This window comes from Chiloscyllium punctatum, chromosome 14 (assembly GCF_047496795.1).
Source record: "Chiloscyllium punctatum isolate Juve2018m chromosome 14, sChiPun1.3, whole genome shotgun sequence".
Taxonomy (NCBI): Eukaryota; Metazoa; Chordata; class Chondrichthyes; order Orectolobiformes; family Hemiscylliidae; genus Chiloscyllium; species Chiloscyllium punctatum.
In genome coordinates, this window is record NC_092752.1 from 12442341 (window position 1) to 12465956 (window position 23616).

At 38.0% G+C, this 23616-nt stretch overlaps 1 protein-coding gene across 4 annotated transcripts in view; it reads left to right on the forward strand.

The window, feature by feature from the left end:
* The window catches only part of aimp1a (aminoacyl tRNA synthetase complex interacting multifunctional protein 1a), a 66578-nt gene extending 43276 nt beyond the window's left edge, over positions 1 to 23302 (forward strand). For all 4 annotated transcript variants that reach the window (XM_072583902.1, XM_072583901.1, XM_072583900.1 and 1 more), the window contains exons 4-7: positions 3516 to 3680; positions 10884 to 11083; positions 16914 to 17082; positions 23066 to 23302. In XM_072583902.1, the coding sequence (XP_072440003.1) occupies positions 3516 to 3680; positions 10884 to 11083; positions 16914 to 17082; positions 23066 to 23232 (701 nt within the window). In that variant the 3' untranslated portion in view covers positions 23233 to 23302. The remainder of the gene's footprint in view (positions 1 to 3515; positions 3681 to 10883; positions 11084 to 16913; positions 17083 to 23065) is intronic.
* Positions 23303 to 23616: the final 314 nt, after the last annotated feature.

The following is a 23616-nucleotide window of genomic DNA, read 5'->3' on the forward strand; positions in this document are numbered from 1 at the left end:
TAAGCTAAGTAGCACTTTGATAAGGACAAAAAGGAAGCTGTGACAGGGTGAGATAGGGAAAGTAGAAGGAACAACGGTCACCCTCCCACAGCCAAAGAGACTGGGGATTGGACAAGAAAAGGAACAAAGTCTAATACAGCTGTGCTGCTGATTGCAGGCAAACAAAAGGAAACTACGATGAAAAGGAAACAAAATAGGCACTGACGATAAGTTTCCTTGTTCAAAGCCATGCTCTCTGCTGAAAGTTACATATCCCTAAAGGTTAACCAGGTTGTGCCAGTTTTGTCATGGCATGTTTACTGTGTTCTTTTATAAGCATGGAACTGAAGTCTTAATTTTTTTTTTAGCAAATTGCAGATCTTTAATGAGTAATTTTTCTTTTCTCTTTTAAACTTTTTCCCAACTCTTGATCTTGAAAAATGTTCTTGTTGTTTGTCTTAATTTCTGTTGCTGTTCTCTAAAATCCATAAATTTCTACTTCGCCAGTGTCAGCCCCATTTTATGCTTTTCTCAAATTGTTCTTAATGCTAGTGTTTGCTATCCTTAGCTTGGTGTTTAAATTACTTAATTTCTCTGAAACTTTTACCTGTAGCTTGAGCTTCATATCTTGATTAGTGGCAAATTCGAAGTGTTGGACATTTGAGCCAAATAATTAATGTTTAAATGGAAGAGGGTTCTTTTTGTTTATCATTTGCTAATGAATTAAATGTTAATCACGGAAGATATAATTACATTCTTATCAAACTTAGCAAAAAAATTTCATGATCTCTCTTATTTTGATTCAAATTATAACAGGTAGTTTTATTTTCTTAATCAACTTTTTGTATTCAGAAAAGCATCAACAATTTAACGAAGTTCTTAAATGCTACACCTACTTCTCACTCAAGCACCCTTCTTTCCTATAATCATTGGCTTGATTGCAGTTTCTGGACTACAAAATGTCTAAACTGTTAGAAGAGGAACACATTTATTGTAACTAATTTTTGATCTTGCTTACTGAAACCAAAATTGAGAAAAAAAATTATAATGTCTTTTAAGATAACCCAAAACACTTAATGACCAGTGAAGTTTTTTTTCAGTGTAGTCTTTGATTTTGCACTGGGAAACATAACAACTAAATTATGCATAGCAGGACCCCAACCAATGTGTTTTAATATTCAATTATAGATGATTGCTGATCAGAATGCTGGAAGAACTCTGAATGCTGCAAGTGAATCTTTTACATTCATCTGATTAGACAGATGAGGGGTTAAGTTTAATGATTCAGTTGTAAATCTGCACTTCCAATGGTGTTCCATACCCTCTACTATTCTGAAATGTCAACTTAGATTATATCCTCAAATCTCTGGAGTGGGGTTTGAACCTATCAACTTGATTCCGAGCCTCCACTGACAATGGTGTTAAATTTTAAAACAACATTGTCTTTGATCTTCCAAATGCGCTTTTTAGTTTGTTACAACTAAAGTTCTCTGGCCAGTTGTTCAGTGGATGAGGCCGGCTCTCCTGCTGAGTCAACTGCTGTCTTGGATGACTTTTAGTAATCTATTAATTAGTTTTCTGATCTTCTGATCCTTCTGGTAATCAAGTTCATCTCCCAGATCCTTTCCTTATGTTCCATCATAATTTGTGCAATGCATCTGTTTCACATCACTTGACTCTTTTGTCTCCTCAGGATGTCTTGCAATATATCATACAGTTACCCAGACAACTAATGATGATCATTGGAGATAATTGTAAAATAATATTTCCACTCTCCTGGGCTTTTGTCCATTTGTGAAAAAACGGATTTATCTCAGCTGGCAAGAAATGTTTTATAAGTCATTCATTCTTTTAGATCTGGAATACCATCTTGATTTAATCATGCTTGTTGCATTGATGTCTTTCATAAAATACGTGTAAGTTTGATTTAGACTAAAACAATTCAATCCCACTATATTTTACTCAAAACAACTGAAGGAAAGCTACTAACTGTGACAGTTGAAAAGCATCAATTGTCTTCCTGCTCATCCAGCAACTACTGGTCATTAGCCTCATTAACATCCTGAATCCTCCTCCTGTAACGTCTTGTCGACATTGTTGCTAAAGCTTCCCACTTCTGCTTTAACACAAATCTCAATGATAAAGAAAGAGGAACATTTTATATAACACTTTCATGATTGCATGACATATCAAAGCGGTTATAGCCAATTTGTTCATAGTCAGCTCTGGCAAATGCTGCTTGATAATGGCCAGATAATCTGATTTGTCGATGGTGATTGAGGTACAAATAGTGTCCAGGGCAACTGGATAACGAGGAACATCAGCATATAAGCCCAAAAGCAGCTTGAGCCTGTTCCAGTGTCATTTTGTGAGCTGTTTCCGTATACCCATCATTGTTCCACATGTTTTTAAATCTTGGTTAAGCAAAGTCAATTAACCTCAGAATAGGGGGCTTTTGTAGAGTGGTAGTAGTGTCCCTATCTCTGGGGCAGAAGACCCACATTCAAGTCCTAGTTTCTTCAGATTGTACCACCACGTATATGAGCAGGTTGATTAGAAGTATTTAAGATTTTGACTCAGAATTTAAGTTAACTATTTATCTAGCATCAATTGACATTTACCAAGGAGAATTACAATCATCTGCCACCCTTTGTTTAAAGGAGTATTTCATTTTTGGCCTTGTTTCTGTACTTTGACTTCATTCTTCTCAAGATTCCCCAACAATGGAAGTAATTTCTCTCTTTAATCTATTTATTGCCCTAAATGTCTTTAAAAACTTTGATCATGTTACCATTTAATGTTCTAATTTGCATGGATTTCAAGCCTATCTTTTGTGATTTCTTCTTATGATGTAACTTTGGAGTCCAGGTATCATGTTGAGAGATTTGTAGTGCAATCTGTGCACACTGTATAGAGTGTACTGTACAGAACCACTCAAAAACTTGGAACTAAGGCTTTGTATAGCTAAAGCATGACTTCTATTTCCTTGTCTTTATATCTAGAAGATTGGAATATCAGCATTCCTTTAATCTTTTGATGAATTTCTATATCTGTTCATGGTATTCTGACATATACATCAGGATACTTATGTCTTTGTGAACCTCCAGCTTTTTGCCATTTATAATGTACTTTATTTGCCACAGTTTTCCCATTCATTTAATCTATTAGTGTCTGCTTGATAGCTTATGCTTTCTATTACAGCCCTTACTTGATAAGTAATTTTGTAAATGTAGCTTTCTGTTCCATCATCTCTCCAAAACACTGAAGTCTGAAAGTAAATTTCTTGAAGCTCATAATGTCTTATGCCTGAGGTATAGATCTTATGCTTCCTGTTAGTAAAATGGTTTAAATTCACGTTTTCTGATGAATGTCATTACGATGGGACCACATTTATCATATTTGGAGTAAGTGTTTCAAGATTTTTCAGTTATCCATAGTAACTTGTCAACTCCTGAAATCTATAAATGAAAGATGCTATATCTGTGTCATTCATGTTGATTTCTGTAACATCTAACATAAAAATGTTTAAATTCCAGTCAAACGAGTTCCAGTTCCAACAGCAGCTTCAGTTCAGTCCTGTTCTGCAGCATCAATGTCTCCAACAATTGCACTGGATACTCCACCTGCAACTGAACAGACACCAGAAGTGAGTGAAAACAAGAAAAAAAAAGACAAACCGGATAAGAAGCCAGACAAGAAAGGTATTTTGAGCAGTCTGTGTGCTATAATGTGATATTAAGGGCGGCACAGTGGTTAGCACTGCTGCCTCACACAGCGCCAGAGACCCGGGTTCAATTCCCACCTCAGGCAACTGACGTGGAGTTTGTCACGTTCTCCCTGTGTCTGCGTGGGTTTCATCCGGGAGCTCCGGTTTCCTCCCACAGTCGCAAAGATGTGCAGGCCAGGTGAATTGGCCATGCTAAATTGCCCATAGTGTTAGGTAAGGGGTAAATGTAGGGGTATGGGTGGGTTGGTCTTTGGCGGGTCGGTGTGGACTTGTTGGGCCGAAGGGCCTTTTTCCCCACTGTAATCTAATCTAATCTAAGATTAAAGTGTCGATTTAAAAACTTAGTTAAGTATTCACTAGATTAAAGACAAGTTAAAAGGAAAAATATTCAATGTTTATTGCACTTTATCACGTTGTTAGACACCCCAAAGAACAAGGAGAAGGAAAAGGAGAGGATGCGAAGATGTGGTCAAAGTGAACATTCTGGGAGGGGTTCTTAATTTGAGGACTGTCAAAGTTTAGGGAGGACTTCCAGAAGATCCTAATGTGTGAGTGAGTCACAAAGCACCAGCAGTAAATGGAAGAAGCAGGCAGCATGTGTGCAGATTGTATGCAAAAGTATTATGATAGAGGAGACCACCAACATAGTGGGTCACAATATTGGAGGGATTTGAAAAAGAGGAGGAAAGTTTTGAAATCCTGGGGCTTATAGATGTGATATAGGTTTTAGCCTCTCAACTCAGGATCATATCCTAAACCAAATAATTGACTTGAGCAAGCATTTGGAAGAATCAGCAACTAGAGAATGGAGTTTCTGGTAGAAGTTATAATAAAAAGATATTGGGTTTGTCGTTGTTAATCATGCAGAATAATGACAGTTGTGGATGATGGTAGCAAGATGAAACTGAATATAATCGAGCAGCATAGGGCGAAAGTGGCTCAGTGGTTAGCTCTGCTGCCTCACAGCGCCACGGACCTGAGTTTGATTCCACGCCTGGGGGACTATATGTCTGCGTGGAGTTTGCACATTCTCCCCATGTTTGCATGGGTTTCCTCCAGGTGCATTGGTTCCCTCCCACAGTCCAAAGATGTGCAGGTTAGGTGGATCAGCCAAGGGAAATGAAGGGTTACAGGGATAGGTTAAGGAGCTGGGTTTGGGTGGTTTGCTGGTCCGTGTGGACTCGATGGGTCAAATGGCCTGACGCACTGTAGGGATTTTATGATTCATAAGAGCTGCTTGGATTTAATTTGAGCAAGAGTATTTGCAACAACTGAAACTGGAATTTGAACAAACTTGACTTTGGTGTCAGGAAGTCTTGTAATGCAAACCAGGTATGGACTTTGAGCAGTGGAATTGTGTGGATTCTAAATTTATATGATACACTGATGTGCGTTGTGAATGCACCCTTCAATTCGTACTGATGCAAGGACAGATATCAGAATAGACATATTAGGAAGAAAGAACTGGATGTAGAGGCAGATATTGAGTACGAGCACATCCTGTTTGAGCAGTATGAGGTGTATCTAGAAATTACCTGCAAACCCAGTGAAGTTGTACACAGGACTACGTGCATGCTAAACTGCAGAGTTAAACCTTAATCCCATAACCACTGAATCAAACCAAAGCTCTGCAGTCTTGCCGCATGTAGCTTTCAATGACAATTAAATAACTAATGGGCCTCAATTGCGATGAATCCAAGCTTGAGAGTGTAAAGTGAAAGTGTTTTCCAACTTTTCACCCCCTTCCTGCGATCCTCATTATCACAGAAGCCTGTCGTCAGTCAGTTTGATTTATTGCACATGATATCAAAATACGGTTAAGAACACAAATAGTTATTGTGTTAAAGACTTGTGCGCTTGAACCAGCTGCATCATTGAGTGAACCTGTTCCAGTAGGGTTACGGCATCACTTCAGTGATTGACAGTAGACAGAACTCAAGTTCTGCCAGTAGGCAGGTAACGGACTCAATTGAATTTTCCACATTCTTTGTGAAGTGGGACAGTGGTCAGAAAATGGGGAGAATTGTCCAGGTAATTATGCAACTAATATTTGCTGAAATCATTCAACTCTAGGCTTCATTACAGCCTTTGCCCATTGTGAATTTCAGAGGTGTGGTGAACATATCTGACCTTGACCAAGGGTTGCATTGAGAACCCCTCGCAAAGTTGAAGTCAATGGTAATTGTAATAGGCTGGAGAATTTCTCTACTCTCTGGGGGCTTAACTGGTACAAAGAAAGATCATTGTGATTTTTGAAGGTCAATCATCTCAAGCTTTGATACTGCATGGCAGTATCTAAGAGAGAAACAATTTTTAGCTGCTTTCTCAATTCTGTAACATTATGATCCTTACAGTTATACAATATTCAGTCTTATTTGCAACTCTGTTCATCTCTGCGTGCCAAAAGACTTGGAAAATATCTAGGCTTGGGAGATGTATAATCTAGATATTGCTTGCCATTAATGTTAGGTAATATATTTCCAACAAGAGGGTCTAAGCACGTACATTTCATGTTAAGTGATGTTATCATCATTAAGTTCCCTGCTATTCTGCAAGTCACCACTGACCCAAAACTTCACTGAACCAGCCATATATAAATGTAATCGTGACAATAGCCGGGCAGAGGCTTGACTGGGAAATTTTGTCAATGACCTCACCACCTGTCTCAGCTTTTTCACCATCTACAAGAGACAAGTTGGGGATATGAAGGAATACTGTCAATTTGCCTGGATGAATGCGGTTCAAGCAATACTCAAGATCCTTGACATTATTTTTAAAAAACCCTGTTTGGTTTGTGCTGCAATCACCACCTGACCATAACCATGCCGTTTACGGGATGCACTACATTGAGGCAAAAAGGTTTCTTCAACAGTGTCTCCCAGAATTCTGATAGCTGTCACAGCAAGAAAGGGCAGCGGACATAGGAGATTCACGACTCTTCTGGAGGTCAAATGCCATTTTGAACTGGAAATAGTTTGCCTCTCCGAAAAATTATGTAGCAGCTTCTCATCAGGACTGTGTGTGTATTTTCACTCTGTGGACTGCAGTTATTCAGAAAGTGGCCCAACATCACGTTTAAAAGGCAACTAGGGATGAGCAACAAATGTCAGTCTTGTCAACAACACTGTCATCCTGTGAATGAATTTTTAAAAATCCTGCTGATTGAATACTTGGATAAGGAGCCTTGAGAGCCTTCTCTATAGAAATACATATATTGTGTGACTAGAGATAAAATTGTAATTCATTCCCTTTGTTCATAATAGATTCATACCAAAATTAAATAAATTTTATATTATTGTGCTTTAACATGTAAAAATTAAGACTCTGCTTGAAAATGAGTACAATATTCAATTTTTTAAAAAATTTGGCAATGTTTGTTTCCATTGGAGTACATTTTAAAATCCCGCCATTTATTTCTGTAGCATCCCCCCACCACCCCTAAGTCTCTCCACCCTCACTTTTATTGGAAATAATAATCCAGCTGGCACCAAAACAATGAGACTAAAGCTGTTGTTAATAGAATAGAAGAGGATCTTTATGTGGAGCCAGTTATCTGATGTGGAGCCAGAATTCCAGCATTTTAACAGGATATTGGGGGAATTCTTACTTGTTTCTGTAGTCAAATACAGATGTCCCAGATAGCTCTCAATTTGAAATAAAGAGGATAGAGATTGAATAGGAAACACATTTGTTGAATGTGCATGCAGCTGTATGTTGACAGTTTGTTCACATGGATACCAAATTGCATTGTTCTCTAATTTTGGTGCAAAACTAATGCACTGACTAGATTGCTTAACCGACATAGAGAGCACTGTTCCATACTGCTGCATTTAATTTGCTTAACAAAATGAGTAGCTAGTGGCTTTAGACTTTTGATATTCATGCAAATAAAATCTCTTTTTACATACATTAGATTAATGAATAAAAAACATTTCAAATGTTTGTAATCATTGAATTTTTCTTAAAAAGCCCTTGCAAACATTGGTTTTTATAAAGACTGTTAAGTTTTAATTCTATGCACAAATAAATAAATTTGGTAATGAATTTGTTTTCACTCATTAGAAACAGCATTTGGAAATAATGGGAATTAAAATTGTGTAACTACTTATAATATCTGGACAGGAGGTGAGAGGAGATATGTACCAAGGCCTTTTGTCAATTTACTGTTTACTTAGCTGTAAAAATAGGAAACACTAGGAAAGACTCAGTTACCATTTGTGCAATAATGGACTCTGTTTAAGTCAGCAAATGCACCACCAATCATTTTATGCACAAGATCCCATAGATAACAAATGAATTGTGAACAGTTCATTAGCTATTGAGTCTGTTGGTAGAAAGACGAATGTTTTATCAGGTCAGAGATCTCCCCTGTTACATAGAATGACATTGGTCAGGTAAACATAAAAGATTCATTGTGACTCAGTTTCATTTCTCTTGAGGGTGAAAAATTGTATTGACTAAAGTACAAGCCAAGATTATGTCCTTGAGTCCAAGAAAGTGCTGCAAAAAGTTTACATTCACAGCTGAAGAGAAGTGCAGGAAATTAGTTTCAAATCCTTAATCGCAGTTAGTATGATGAGCACTATATAAATTATTTATTCTCACTGAAAGCTGTTCAAGGCCATATGTTTCATAATTCACATCCACAAATTTGTGAAAAGTTTCATTTCATGTATCTAACCATGTTTGGGAGAACATAATCTAAGAAGTCTTTGTTCATGTCCTGCTGTTCAACTATTCTGTCCAACAGTCAGCACAGAGACTAACTACTTCCAGAGGACAAACTTGGTGCACATGAAGTTTGCCTCTCTCAAGCATACAGGAATTAAAGTCAGATAGCATTATAGGACTTGCTGATGGAACTTGTCTGTGGGTTATTGTTAATATTACCTCCTTGCTGGATTGTTCTGAGTGTATTGGTTCTGTGTTAGACAGGGAGTCCTCATGTGATGTGAAATCAGGGCAGCTAGGGACAGGCAATAAATCCTGGCCCAGACAGCAATGCCCATATGCAGTGAGTAAATGAAAATAAAAGCTTTTCAAAGACAGGAGAAATTAGGTCAATAATTGTCTTGAATTAACGTCAAGACATAAGTGTATATTCCACAGAAATTGGTAATATTTCCAAGAATTATGAAGATTTTGGGGTGGGGCATGTGGAAAACACCTGTACACATGTCTCAATCATGCTGTCTGGAACTGCTGGCTAACAGTCAGAAAACAGACATTTTGTGAAGAATTTCCTTTGCCGTATGAAGTTAATCAACTTCCAGTTGCTGACATTGTGAATGGGAAGAAAGACCCATAAATCACAGCTGAACTTGGAACAATGTTGGATGATGATGCTTCATGGAGGAGATTAATTACTTTTAATTTTATAGTATTCTCCTGAGCCTTACCTCGTCCTCAAAGCTTTAACTAATCTTATAGTCATGTCCTCAGAATGCATTGCCAAGGCCAACTCTGTGTATTGTGACTTTTCGAGAACTGAAGGTTTTTTTTCTTTAGTGTTCTAATTGGCCATCTTAACCTGAAATATTAGCTGTTTCTCTCCGCAGACGATGTCTAACCTGCTGCAAATTTGCACCATTTTCTGTTCTTATTTCTGATTTCCAGCACCCATAGCACTTGTTTTTGGGTTGGGGATTTTTTTTCATTGGCTTTTTGTTTGTATTTATAATGAGCCTGAAACTATTAAGTGTTCCTATTGGAATTTGAACTATATTAACGATATGACTGGTCATATCTCATCTTTGCAGTAATTATCTATATTTTAAAAACTTTTCTTTTTGCAGGTGACTGTATAAAACATTTAGAATTATCTGTTGATTTTAAAATTTCTATTAACACACAAGAACCCCCATAGTGATTTTGTTTGCTCCTTATGATTGCTGTGCCACATTTTAGTTCCCACGCCTATTAAGGGCTTGAATTCAAATTAAAATTTGGGTGGGCTTAATCTGCTTCCTGATAACTGGTCAGCTGTGGTGTGTTTTTGGAAGGCATTCAATTTTGAAATGTAAAGCTCTTGTGGTTTAATATTTTATTTGAATTTGAGTGTGGTGCAATGTTTGGCTCAGGGCTTCCCAAACTGTGGGTCATAACCCCTGTGGGGTTGCCAAACAAAGGTTTGGGTGCACACGCTGTCAAAACAAAGGTGAGTGCCATGGAGCTTTTTTTTTAGCTGAGTGTGTGCTTGGCCAAACTACCTGATTTGTGTGGCAGAAAAGTGGAAAAGTAGCTAGTATTAGATTTAAAAACTGCAGAAAACAAAATTTGGCACTGCATTTCCGACAAGCCTACACTGATAAGCCTTTCTCTACCCCCCCACCCAAACACACATACACAAGTCCTCCAGTGCTATCACAGGTCTCCACCAATCCTGGTCTCGTTTCCCATCCCCTTCACCCTCCTCCTAATCTCTCAAGCCTCTTTCCGTAGCTGTAAACTATTCTTTAAAGGACTAGGAACATGGCAAATTTCCAGCTCCACAATGGGGGTTATGCAAATAAATTTGGAAAGGGCTAGTTTATTTTTATTTTCTTATCTCTCAAAATAAATAACTTGGTGTTCTATCATGTTATCATCCTTAGCAAAGGTTGTAATTTTTCATGTCAAGCATGCTTAAGTTATTAAAATATTTGTTTTACAGTGCTCCCCATTTATGAACTGGAAATGTTTTGTTGTAACATGTATAAGTTAGCAAGTGTTCCCTTAGAATGATAAATACTTCCATAATGTGAATAATTATTTGCAAATTGTCCGTGTGTGTGTGTGTTTGTGTATCAATTTGTAGAAAAATTATGACTATATTCTTCTAATTTATTAACAAGTACTTTGGACAAGATGTTGATGTTGGTGAGTAGAGGAGGGTGAAAAATGAGTTCATATAATGTTTACAGTGGAAAGAGTTGAATTGAATTGTTCATTTCAGCTGAAAAGTTGTTTTCAATTCTTGGATAATTAAGGATGACAGTCCGTACACTTACAAACAAAATAAATTTCTCTGCCGATATAGTTGTCATGTTTTACTGATTTGTTATAGAAGACACTTTAGTTATGAAAAGGTATTATATGGTATCAGTATTCAGAAGGTTCAAGTAGATAGCTTTTTTGCAAACAAAATAAATTTCACTCCTGGTTGAAATGTTGACAGTGATTCTTCTTGAATTTGAAGGGGAGAAGAAACAGACCACAGGAGGTGGTGATGATTCCAAACCAGTTGACATTTCTCGTTTAGACCTGCGTATTGGACGTATTATCACTGCTAAAAAACACCCTGATGCTGATTCACTCTATGTGGAAGAGGTTGATGTTGGAGAAGAAAAGTCAAGAACTGTTGTCAGTGGACTGGTGAACCATGTGCCCATAGAGGAGGTAATCTGACTAAAAGCACTGCAATACTAGAAGTCAATTGTATTAAGATTGTCCTGCATTAATTCCTGTAGCTGAACTGTTTCTACATTAGCTAGGCAGCAACCATTATGGTTAGCTGGGTATAAAGTTTCATAAAAGTCTAATATTTAATAAATAATGCTTTGTTATTTTGTCAGGCAGCAGGTGGGCTTAGATAGTTGAACAAATGCAATTAAGTCGATATGAGCTTGAATTTTCAGCTTAAATTTGAACAAGTCTAAAGTGGGGTGGGGAGGGTTGCACAATAAAATGTTTTAAATCCCTCTGTTGTTTTTCTTCTTCATTTCTGATGTTCAATTGAAGTGCATTCCTATTTTTTCAATGTTACTGTTTCCATTTGAGTTCATTCCTTTTCTTATTGGCATAGTGCAATGTTTTAACCGAACGTTGCACTGTTTGATTTTATAGGTCACTTCGCAAAACAGTGTTAGCTAAGTTTGCTACAACTAGCCTGTCTATGAATACAAACTCCTACGCATTTGCTTCCTTGAGAAAGTGAACCAACCTTGGATTTGACTCAGCTGTTTAATGCAAGAGATAGTTGAGCTGGAGTCAATAACCATAGTCATTCTCTTTAAAAGTTTGGGTCAGACTGTAGCTTAAGAAAGGAAGGAATTGTCCAGTAATTGTTTTATCCTGCTCAACTAAATCCTCAAATTATTCTCTCAATTATAAAGCAGACTTTTATGTGCAGAACAAAATCTAGAGCACAACAGGCAACTGAAATTTACTAATGCATCAGTAATGCGAATTACTGCTTTAATCTTCTGCAGGTCCTTTTGGTTCTGCTGGTACTACCCTTGTTATATTTTATAGTGCTTGAAATTACTAGTATGTGTGGTACCATCTATTTGCAGATAGATCTTCAACATGGAGAAATTGTTTTTCAGTACTTACCAGTTTGTTCCACTTTATTTCACATGTTTTACATTGTCTGCAGATGTGCTGTTGTAAAAGAAGAAATCCAAAACACATGCTCAGCAAGTTTGTGCTGGATATGTTTGTCTTTGAAAAATCTGTAATTCTGATAATAGCACACTCTGAAATCTTCTCTTTATTGTGTAATTATAATTGACTGTTCTAATTTCATTAATTAAAACTAGAAATTATGTCCTCAGGATTCATTTTATGTGCAGTAAGCTTCTTAGATTTCTTTATTTTGTCAAGAAATTCATGTATTCTGGAAAGAGTTCAGAGGCTTCTAAACTAAAAACTGTCAATCATTTCTGATTAGTGGCACAATAATCATGTATATTTTTATCCTCCCGTTGAGCCGGTGCTTACATATTTTCCACCCATAAGTCTCCTGAAAGTGCCAACTTTCTCACGCACAAATAAGTTTTGTCAGAAACAGATGCACATCAAATTGAGAGAATCTGTCAGTTATTTTTCTTCTGGGTATCTATTCGCAATAGTGCTGACAGATCTTTTGTAAAGGTGTTGAATGTTTAATTGTCTGTGATAGTTATTTGTTGTGGTCAAGCATCAGTGGTGATCCTTGCTTCACAGGCATGATATAGCCAACTTCCTTGCATTAACAGCACTGTCTTTTTTTCGTGGCAAAATCCACACAATGCGCTACAAATTAGTTCATCCATTGGAAAAACTTGCTTTGCTCTGTTCTGCACTAATAATTATCTCTTCCCTTATATAGGCAAGCAGTGCTTAACTATTTAATCATGTACAAGGAATGTATTGAATTTTGTTGCTTCAAGCAGCTCTTCTGAACCTATAGTGTATATTTCGGATGAAATTATTTGGCTTTGACTGCAGCAAGCTTGATTGTGCTCTTTGCTTGCCTCTGTATGATTTCTCAATATAGTTAGAGATATTTTCTAATCAACTTATTCAGAGATATCATTACACCCCACTGGAGGAGTTTGGACTTGAATCCAGACAGCTTGGTTCAGAGATAGGGACACCACCACTGCACTACAAGAGCCATCTCTCAATTTAGTTTGATATGCTGAGACTCTATCAGTTTCACATGACCCAACCAGTGCTAGAAAGCCAAGTGATTGTCTACCTTTGGCTCACTGTATCTATGCCTGTGGTTTTTGTGTTTTGCAATATTACAGTAGATTTCCGATATGGCTTTTTGATGTGGATTAAGTTACTGAATGCCACCAATATCCATGGCAACTAGTTGGACTGATCCTGTCTTGGGTTAGCTCTGTTTCCCAATCTTACTCAGGGCCTTAACAACTACACAAGTTGTTGTTCAATCATTTCAGCATTGTTTCCTGCTATATAGGGGGTCCCTGATAAATGAACATCCGACCTTTGAACGCTCGTTTTTAGGAGTGCAATCCAAAACAGGGGTTTATATTTAAACACCTGAAGTGCGAACATTCTCTGTACTTAGGAACATCTGCTTTACATTGTCCTGCATTGTATTCTAACTTGTGTATAAATTGCCTTGCAAGTGGGCTCCAGGACAGAATATGTTCACAACTCAGGGACTGCCTATAATTCTCTAGATCTCCTTTCTTGCAGCCCAAATGTATCAACTAGGCATATTGATGGCCAAGGTACCCCTCTTATCCCTAAAATAGCATAACCAAAGAGAGGGTAAGCAGGCCATTCAGCCCATCATATGTTCTGGCATTAAGTGAGATTGTGGCAGAATTTTATCAAAATCTATCCATATGCTTTAATTCCTTATCATTTTGTACCTTTGTCTCGCAATGATTAGAACATAAAACATAAACCATTACAGTGCAGTACAGGCCCTTCAGCCCCTGATGTTGCGCTGACCTGTGAAACCACTATTCCATTTTCATCCACATGTCTATCCAATGACCATTTAAATGCCCTTAAAATTGGCGAGTCTACTACTGTTACAGGCAGCTCATTCCATGACCTTACTACTCTCTGAGTAAAGAAACCACTTCTGACGTTTGACCTATATCTTTCACCCCATTTGTCACCTCTCAGCCCAGCTCTGCAGCTTATCTTATCTAAGTCCCTCTGTAATCTGTAACATTCTTCTGCACTATCCACAACTGCACCTACTTTAGTGTCATCTGCAAATTTACTAACCCATCCTTATATACCCTCATTCATGTCATTTATAAAAATGACAAACAGTGAGAATGTGCATCATTCCACAGAGAAATCTGAATTCTTGGATAATGACAGTTAAATACTTAACAAAACTGATGAGACTTCTATCCTTCCAGAGATGCTTCGGAAGGAGGATACCAGCGCATCTGAGTATGCAGTGCAGCAGCTGCAGCTACAGGCTAGGTGAATGCAACATTCTTTGCTGCTTCTGCTCCAGCTCCGCTGTTGAATGTAACAAAGCTGTCTAGCTGTTTTGATGTTAGCTTGATCAGTGAACCTTCATATCCCTTAAATTATTGAAAGTCAAGGTAAAGCTCAATGTGGTTTAATGTCCATAGGAAGGCCACTGACAAAAAGGGCACTGACCTCCTCTTCACTGTTGTTAGCTGCTTCACTTTTCATGCTCATGACTGGGGAGCTGATTGAATCTGTTGGATCAGGTTGTAGAGGGGCAGGCCGTGGCCCAAAGGTATGCTTTACCTGTGAATGGAGAAACTAGAGATGTTAACTGCTAAAAGTATCTTTGCATTTCCTCTCTCATTCCTTCCTTGCCAAGGTGGTTATCAGTATGAAGACAGTCACACATTTAACTACACTAAATTGTGTCTGCCTATTTCAACTGTCTTTGAATTCTTGAAGTCTGTTACTCTGTTCACTATTTATGACATTATCAAGTTTTATACAATCCATAAACTTCTAAATTGTACTGCCTAAACAATTCAGTCAGTTTTATAAAACAATAATGGTCCTAAAATCAAACTCTGGGATACCTCATTCAGGTTATTCAAAAATTATTTTCCTTAAACAAATTGATGCTTTGCTAATGTGAAAGCTGTCAGGAAAAGTATTTCAAATGTCTGGAGCAGCAAGAAAACAACAAAATGTTTCCCGTATTTTAGCAATTGAAGAGGCAGTTTCAGTTCAGATTTAAATCTCAAAAATGAGTGGGAAACAAATGTTGCATATTTTGAAATGTTCTCCAAATGAAACTTCCCAAATAAAACAATCTGAATTACAGTGACAACTTTGGTGAGATCAATACTCTTTGAATTTGCAATATGAAGGGGACCAATGAAGTCTTAACAATAATTAACAGAATTTAAGCAGCTCAGCCTCAAGTTCTGATATGCTCTAAAATTTTAGCGAAGCATCAAACTCAAAATGCACTATCCTTTTTGTGAACACTTTGTATTAAAACCACAGCAGCAAAGATATTTTAATACAATCATTTTAATACTCTCATCTGGCTAAAGCATGATCACTGGCCCAACTGTTTTGGTTTAAACAGGCATTGTAGAATTTCAAACAAATCAGGGGCTCAAGACACTGAATCAATTTGTTTTTAAGGTTACAAGTTTGATAATTTTAAAAAGGACAATTTCAGTGTAAAAACAAAATCTGCCCCACAGCTCACAAAACACATTGAATTGAGATCCTGATTCAAACAAGGCAAAACAGTTACTTAAAAGGATTTTCTGAACTAGGATTTTAACAAACCAAAATTTTTAAACATCAAACACACTCCGCATGGCACAATTTACATTGAAACGTTCCCTTTTCAACCCAAGTATTAGTACAGCCTTAATTTAAGTGTTTTCCTTTTTTTTGTATTCTGTCTCTGGAATTACACTTATAAAAAGAGAAAGCCCTCACAGCTGACCACAAGGCGCCACAATCCAAGCCACTGTCTTCCCCCAGAGCCTCAAAGTTCACCACTCAGGGACTTTAACCCCTTTCTCACTTTACTCCTCATGGGTGCTTGAATCCCACTTAAACGCAGAGAACCCTAATCCCACTTAAGCGCAGAAGGCTGGAAGCTCAAATCAACTCATCCCAGGGGACTCTAACCCCATTACCATCCACTGGTCAAGCCCTGATTTTAAGATTAAGTCCTCTTGTCTTAAATCCCCTCCTTCCAGCAGTGGAATTAGTTTCGTTATCTTGCCCATCTCATTTTTTTAAATCCAAGTGCCAAAAACATAAATCAAATCATCCTTATGCTTCCTTCTTCAGGCAGATAATATAAATCTGTTTTTGTAATTCCCTGCTCAGAATCTAATCCATGAAGTCCTCATAACATTTTGGGGAATCCTTGTTGCATCTGTCTACAAAAGCTTGTGTTTATGTAGTACTTTTAACTATAGTTACAAGCGCATCTTCAACCAATCTTTGTCTCGGCACCACGTGAACAAATAGGGCAGTTGACCAAAGAGTTGGGCATAGATGTAGGTTTTACAGGAGGAGAAAAGTGGAGCAGTTTTGAAAGGAAATTCTAGTGTTTAGGGCCTCACTAGCTGACAACACGACTGCTAATAGATTGATTTAAAATACGGGATATATTCTTTCCAAGGCCATTATATTCTTTTTGTAAGATGCAGTGCCCAGGATTGTTCACAAATCTCCAAATATGGATATCTAGGGCTTTATATACTACAACAAAATTGCCTCTTATATTTTTCAATCTCTAATGCAATGTTTATCTTTACAATTGGCCAAATATGGGTGACTTGGGTTTTAATGACCTTTGCACATTGACTCCTTCATTTCTTGCCTCTGCACTATTGCTAGCAAATTTTCAATGAGGTACAAGAACAATCTAATTCCTTAGAAATTTAAAATTTTAACAGATTTTTAAAAATTGTAATCTTAATGTTTTTCTGTTACTTAAAAAAAAAAGTTTTTCAAACACCTTAGACAGATTTTGTAAGATTTGTTGTTTTTACAGATGCAGAATCGACTGGCCATCATGCTATGCAACCTTAAACCAGCTAAAATGCGGGGAGTTGTCTCGCAGGCTATGGTGATGTGCGCAAGTTCACCAGAGAAAGTTGAAATCTTAGACCCACCAAGTGATGCTGTTCCTGGCGATAGAGTAACCTTTGAGGGCTACCCTGGTAAGTAGATAATCCATATAATCACAATATGTAGTCTTAATACTTAGCAAAAGCAATTCGGACTGAACAGGTCATCTGTGAACCTGTAGTTGGTGTCCTGTGCATTGAAGAGTATTGATTGGCATGCTATTAAAATCAGAATTTTGACTTTTGGTGTAGATATTGTTACATCCAACATATTGCCTTCGGATTTGCAATGGATGTCATTTAGATGACAGTCAACTAAAACAAGTTTTCCACATGTCTATTTGGAATGATTGTATGGCAATCTTGGAACTGCAGAAATGAAAATTTGAAACTGGTGTGCTTATAATTACCAATTATCTATGATGCCAGATGAGACAGCTGCATTTGTTACAATCTGGTTAGGAATAAATAAAGTTTTTGTTCAAAATCGATAAAATTTAGACTTCCAGGTACCTAATCAAAGAATAAAACCACAGAGTTCCATACTTTTGAATAAACAACATCAACTTTACTATACAAAGTTAGAACAGAGTAATGTAGACTGTGTTTATATAGAGTTTTTGAGTTAGTAACAAGCCTAAGTTAATAATTAACTTCAGGACACAGAAAACCTCCGAAGTATTTCTGTAGCCATTGTGATTTGTGTTAAAGCGGTTTTTGAGGGCAAGCTTTAAAATCAATAGATTTTTGTGTATATTGGTAGGGTTTTACAACTACCTCTGGAAGATCAGGAGAGTTTTAACACTTAAGTGGAACACCCATAGTTTAAAGAGGGTTGTTTTAAAATTTTACTATGAGTTTTCAGCAGTCCTGTGAAGCTCTTCAGTGTTCCTGAGAAGGGAAGGACACGGTGAAACTAGATTATATTAGAATAAAGAGTGAATAATAGTGCTAGACCAGAAGTGTTTGGATAATATCCTGCAGATGTTACTTAAAATTGAATATGTTTAAACTCAGATGTATAATAGCTCAAGGAAGAGCTATATGCAGTTCCAGTCTTTACGTCAAAGTTACAAGTGTCTTAAACCTTTTGAGATGTTACAGACAGGGTCTCTGGTATGACTGCTGTATAAGTCATGTTTTTGAGTACTATACAAAGCATGCTTTGGGGTACTGTACTTAGGGGTGTGTTTTGGGTAGTGTACAAAAGCTATTATTTTTCTTCAATTTGTAAAGGAGTGGCTTGGAATTAGTGGCATTAATGTTTACAATATATTTTAAAATCTTTGAATTTGTATTTTTTGGTTTATTCTATTTTATCTTTATTTCTTAATAAATTTCAGGTTGTATTGTTAAAGCAAATTATGCAGCAGTGTGCTTTAAAGAAGCAACCACTTAGTTAAAATCAGAACAAAACAAAATATCATATATCAAGCCAGTTTTCAAAGTCAGAAGTCATATGACACCAAGTTATAGTCCAACAGGTTGATTTGAAATCACGTGTTTTTGGAGCATGCTCTTTCTTCAGCACTCCAAAACTTTGTGATTTCAAATAAATCTGTAGTACTATAACGTGGTGTTGTGTGACTTCTGGCTTTGTCCACCCCAGTCTAACACCGGCATTTCTAAATCATGGCAGCCAGTTTTCAGTGTGGGAGCTGAGTTGTCCAGTAATAGCATCAGCTGTATCATAACAATAGTAAGCAATCTATATAATATATTTATAGTTTTACTAGAACATACAGTTAACATGAGGTAAACATGAATTAACAGGTAAACTGATTGAACACATCACAAATTGAACTTTAAATGGCAGATACAAGTGAGAGCAATTCCACAATTGTTTCAGCATTGCAATCCCAATGAGAGTCGTAAAAAAGTCATTTAAAATCTTCATCTCCCTCATGAAGAATTCCAACCTCCTTCAGAACTAATTTGATCCGCAACTAACAGTGTGTTTGCTCCACTTCGGTTCCACAGACAATATCCTCATCCAAAACGCATGTGATGCCAGACATTTTTCAAGCCACTGTGGTAAACATTACCACCTGCTCTGACTACTTTTGAGCTAGAGTCACATTGTTTTGAATGGATATACACCAGCTTCTCAGCTATGCTCTGGCCAGCTTCTGCTCAATTCCCAGCTACGTAACTTCTCCTATGACTGTGTCCGTCTAAGTCTGCAGTCCAGCTTGTCTAGCTACTCTGAGCAGAAGTCTACTGCTTATGGGCAGTCCTTTGTCTGTATGGAGCCAGCTAAGTGCAATACTTAAGATTTGTGGAATTGCTTTCTCTCGCACTAACACCGGGCTGCAGTCTCTGAAGTAAAATTTACATTGATTAGTACTTCAACAGGCACTTGAACTGTCTGGAGTGATCTGTTTAATCTTTCCAAGAGAGCCTTGCCTTTATTACAAGGCAGAATCCTGCAGCAAGTAACTTAGATTAGAATCCCTACAGTGTGGAAACAGGCCCTTCGGCCTAACAAGTCCACACTGACTCTCCAAAGAGTAACCCACCTAGAACCATTTCGTGGGCGGCACAGTGGCACAGCAGTTAGCACTGCTGCCTCACAGCACCAGAGACCCGGGTTCAATTCCCACCTCAGGCGACTGTCTGTGTGGAGTTTGCACATTCTCCCCGTGTCTGCGTGGGTTTCCTCCCATAGTCCAAAAATGTGCAGGTTAGGTAAATTGGCTATGCTAAATTGCCAGTAGTGTTAGGTGAAGGGGTAAATGTAGGGGAATGGGTCTGGGTGGGTTGCGCTTCGGCGGGTCGGTGTGGACTTGTTGGGCCGAAGGGCCTGTTTCCCTAATTTCCCTCTGACGAATGCACCTAATACTATGGGCAATTTAGCATGGCCAATCCACCTGACCTGCACACCTTTGGACTGTGGGAGGAAACCCACGCCGACATGGGGAAAATATGCAAACTCCACACAGACAGTTGCCCGAGGCTGGAATTGAACCTGGTTCCGTGGCACTGTGAGGCAGCAGTGCTAACCACTGAGCCATCGTGCTGCCCTTTGACTCCTGACTCGTCAGAACCATCTACAAGACATAAGTCAGGAGAGTGATTGAGTACCTCTCACTTGCCTAGATTATGTACTTTTGACAGCACTCAAGATTTTTGACATAGTCCAGGATTAGGGCAGTAGATGCATGGAAAGGCCACCACCTGCATGCTTCTCTCCACACATCTCACCATCCTGATTTGGAAATGTATTGCTATCCCTTCAGTATCACAGGGTCAAAGTCCTGTAACTCCACCACTAAAAGCAGTCTTGTTGTACATGTACCAAATGGACTGTGGCAGCTCAAGAAGGCAACGTACCACCATCTTGTCCAAGACAATTAGTGATGGGCAATAAATGTTGGCCTATCCATTCATTCCCATGACCCATGAATGAATAAAAAATATTAAATGTAATGAGTGGTGGTAGTTTGTTTCCATGATAATTTTTACAGGATGCTGGCTAACACAGCACAAATGGTGCAAAAAAAGTGCAATTAGTCATGCTATGGATTATAAATATTCTCAAAGGTATCTGATTTTGCATTTTCTGATGACATAAGTCAGTCTAGATACAAAAATGCAGAGCAAACTGCACTGTTATGTCCCAATTGTGTTTAGTTGTGGAACAGTGTTACAATTTGAGTTATCACTGGAAACCCTGAACTGAATCCTTTTGGAAATTCATTGCCAACTACTTTGCACTTTTGGTATTTTCCCACAAAAGTACAACTCTACTGTCTACTTTTTGAGCATACAAAAAAATGTACGATAATAATTTCTATCCGTCACACAGGCACATCTCATGAATTGACCTGGCATGCTTAATAAATGGATATTCCTCTAAGAACAGGCAGGATGTATGCTGAGAGTTGCAGCAGCGTATTGTGAATCTCTCGAGTTAATTTTCCTTTTGGAAGATTGCATGAAGTCAAACTTAAAGAATCTTGCTTCTGGAAAATATTAAGTTTGGTACATATTGATCCTTTTTCTAACGTTAAAAAAGCAGGGTGGAACTGCAGAGGGATGAAGTCCTATTATGGAGGAAGGGCATATGACTCAGATTGTAAGCAGAATTTAATCTCCGCACTTCGTGTGTGGAGGCTCACAATATTAAGTGTCTATCAGGCACTTAAATGGCCAGTCACTTTCATAGCCCCCAGTACTGCTGCTGGATCTCTGTTTAAGCAACAACCAAATGAATTATCACTTGGAAATCTCATGAGGTTCCAGAGGTGCTTCAGTAAAGTTAATTTTGTTGCCTAGCTTAAAGCTGTACATTGGGATGCAATAACAAACTTAATTACTGTGGTACATGAGTGCTATAGTATTAGAATCTTTTCCCATATAGCTAAGGTATTTGAATAGAATTGCCGAATGTAGAATCTCTCAAGAAAGGCTTTTGGGGAAATGTATTTTACCAATATCAGTATTTGTATCTGTTTAGGTAAAGGGTAGTACCAATCAATCTATAGAGGAAGGGGCAACCTAATGTGAATCAAAAGATTGGAAAATGTTCAAATCAAACTAAACTACTTGTTTAGGTGTTTGATAAGGTTCCCCATAGTAGGCCCATTCAGAAAGTAAGGAGGCATGGGATACAGGGAAACCTGTCTGTCTGGATACAGATTTGGCTGGTTCATAGAAGAATGTGTGATGGTAGCTGGAAAGTATTCAGTCTTGAGCCAGGTGACCAGTGGTGTTCCACAAGGATCGGTTCTGGGTCCTCTGCTCTTTGTATTTTTATAAATGACTTGGAGAGGAAGTAGAAGGGTGAGTTAATAAGTTTGCCGATGACACGAAGGTTGGTGGAGTTGTGGATAGTGTGGATGTCTGTTGTAGATTGCAATGGGACGTTGGCAGGATGCCGATCTGGGCTGATAAGTGGCAGACTGAGTTCAATCTTGATAAGTGTGAAGTGATTCAGTTTGGAAGGTTGAATTTGAATGCAGAATATAGGGTTAAAGACAGGATTCTTAGCAGTGTGGAGGAACTTGGGGTTGTACATTGGGGTCTTGGGGTCAATAACCATAGATCCCTCAAAGTTGCCACCCAAGTTGATAGGATTGTTAAGAAGGCACATGGTGTGTTGGCTTTCATGAACAGGGGGATTGAGTTTAAGAGCCATGAGGTTATGCTGCAGGTCTGTAGAGTCCAGGTTAGATCACACTTGGAATATTGTGTTCCATTCTGGTCGCTTCAAAGGAAAGATGTGGAAGCTTTAGAGAGGGTGCAGAGGAGATTGACCAGGATGCTGTCTGGACTGGAGGGCATGTCTTATGAAGAAAGATTGAGGGAGCTAGGGCTTTTCTCATTGGAGCAAAGAAGGATGAGAGCTGACTTGAAAGAGCTGTACAAGATGATAGGCATAGATAGGATGGATAGCCAGAGACTTGAGGGGGTATAATTTTAAGATAATTGGAGGAAGCTTTAGGGGAGATGTCAGAGGTAGGTTCTTTAAACAGAGTGTGGTGGGTGCGTGGAATGCATTGCCAGCTGTGGTAGTAGATTCAGATAAATTAGGGACATTTAAGCAACTCTTGGATAAGCACATGGACATTAATACAATGAAGGGTATGTAGGTTAGTCTGATCTTAGAGTAGGATAAGAGGCAAGCACAACATCGAGGGCTGTAAGGCCTGGACTGTGCTGTACTGTTTTATGTTCTTTGACAGGATAGAATGTGTGACCCTCACACTGTCCAACAGCACATGGACTGCATCAGTTCAAAAAATCAGCTCACCACCATCTTCTCAAGTGTAACTGGGAATGGGCAGTACATGCTGGCCAGCCAGGAATTTATTCCCAGGGAATAAATAGTTTCCTAAAATCTCCCATTTTTTAGAAGTTCATCACTTTTACTTTCATATAGAAACTGAATAATGCATCAGAATTTTCCTTTTCAGTGACTGTAGCCTGTTCTCCTGAACCATTTTAAATTTCAGCATTGCTGTTATGTACCTTTAGTAACTTTTGCATATGTGGAGCTGTAATAACTTCATTTCTATATGAAAATTTTAAGCTTCATGTGTATCTCAATATATTTTATGTTCCTCCTCTTCAGGTGACCCTGACAAGGAGCTAAATCCAAAGAGGAAAGTATGGGATCAAATTCAGCCTAACCTCAGCACTAATGAGGAGTGTGTTGCTACATACAAAGGGACGCCATTTGAAGTGAAAGGAAAGGGAGTTTGCAAGGCCCAGACAATGGCCAATAGTGGAATCAAATAACTTGTATGTCTATGCAGTGGCAATAAAGGTGAATATTGCAAAAAAAAATCACAATAAATACTTGAAAGCATTCAGTGGTATGATATTCCTTTTGTTGTTTGTGTGTATCTGGAAAATATATATTTGCACGCTGTGACTTAATTTGCATACCATGGATGCTCTGATTGTATCTGAAGTATTCTGTAGTATAATCATTATGAAATTTATTTAGAATTAATTTCCTTCAGTGAGAAAGGCATGATGGAATCAATTCAGTACACTTCATTATCTGTCTTTAAAAGTCTGTATGTGCTCCAGTTCGAAAGGAAATAATTTTGCTACCTCAGCTCCAGAAAATTATATTAAGGATTCCTTGCATCCAATCTGGAGGGGCACCAATATCCT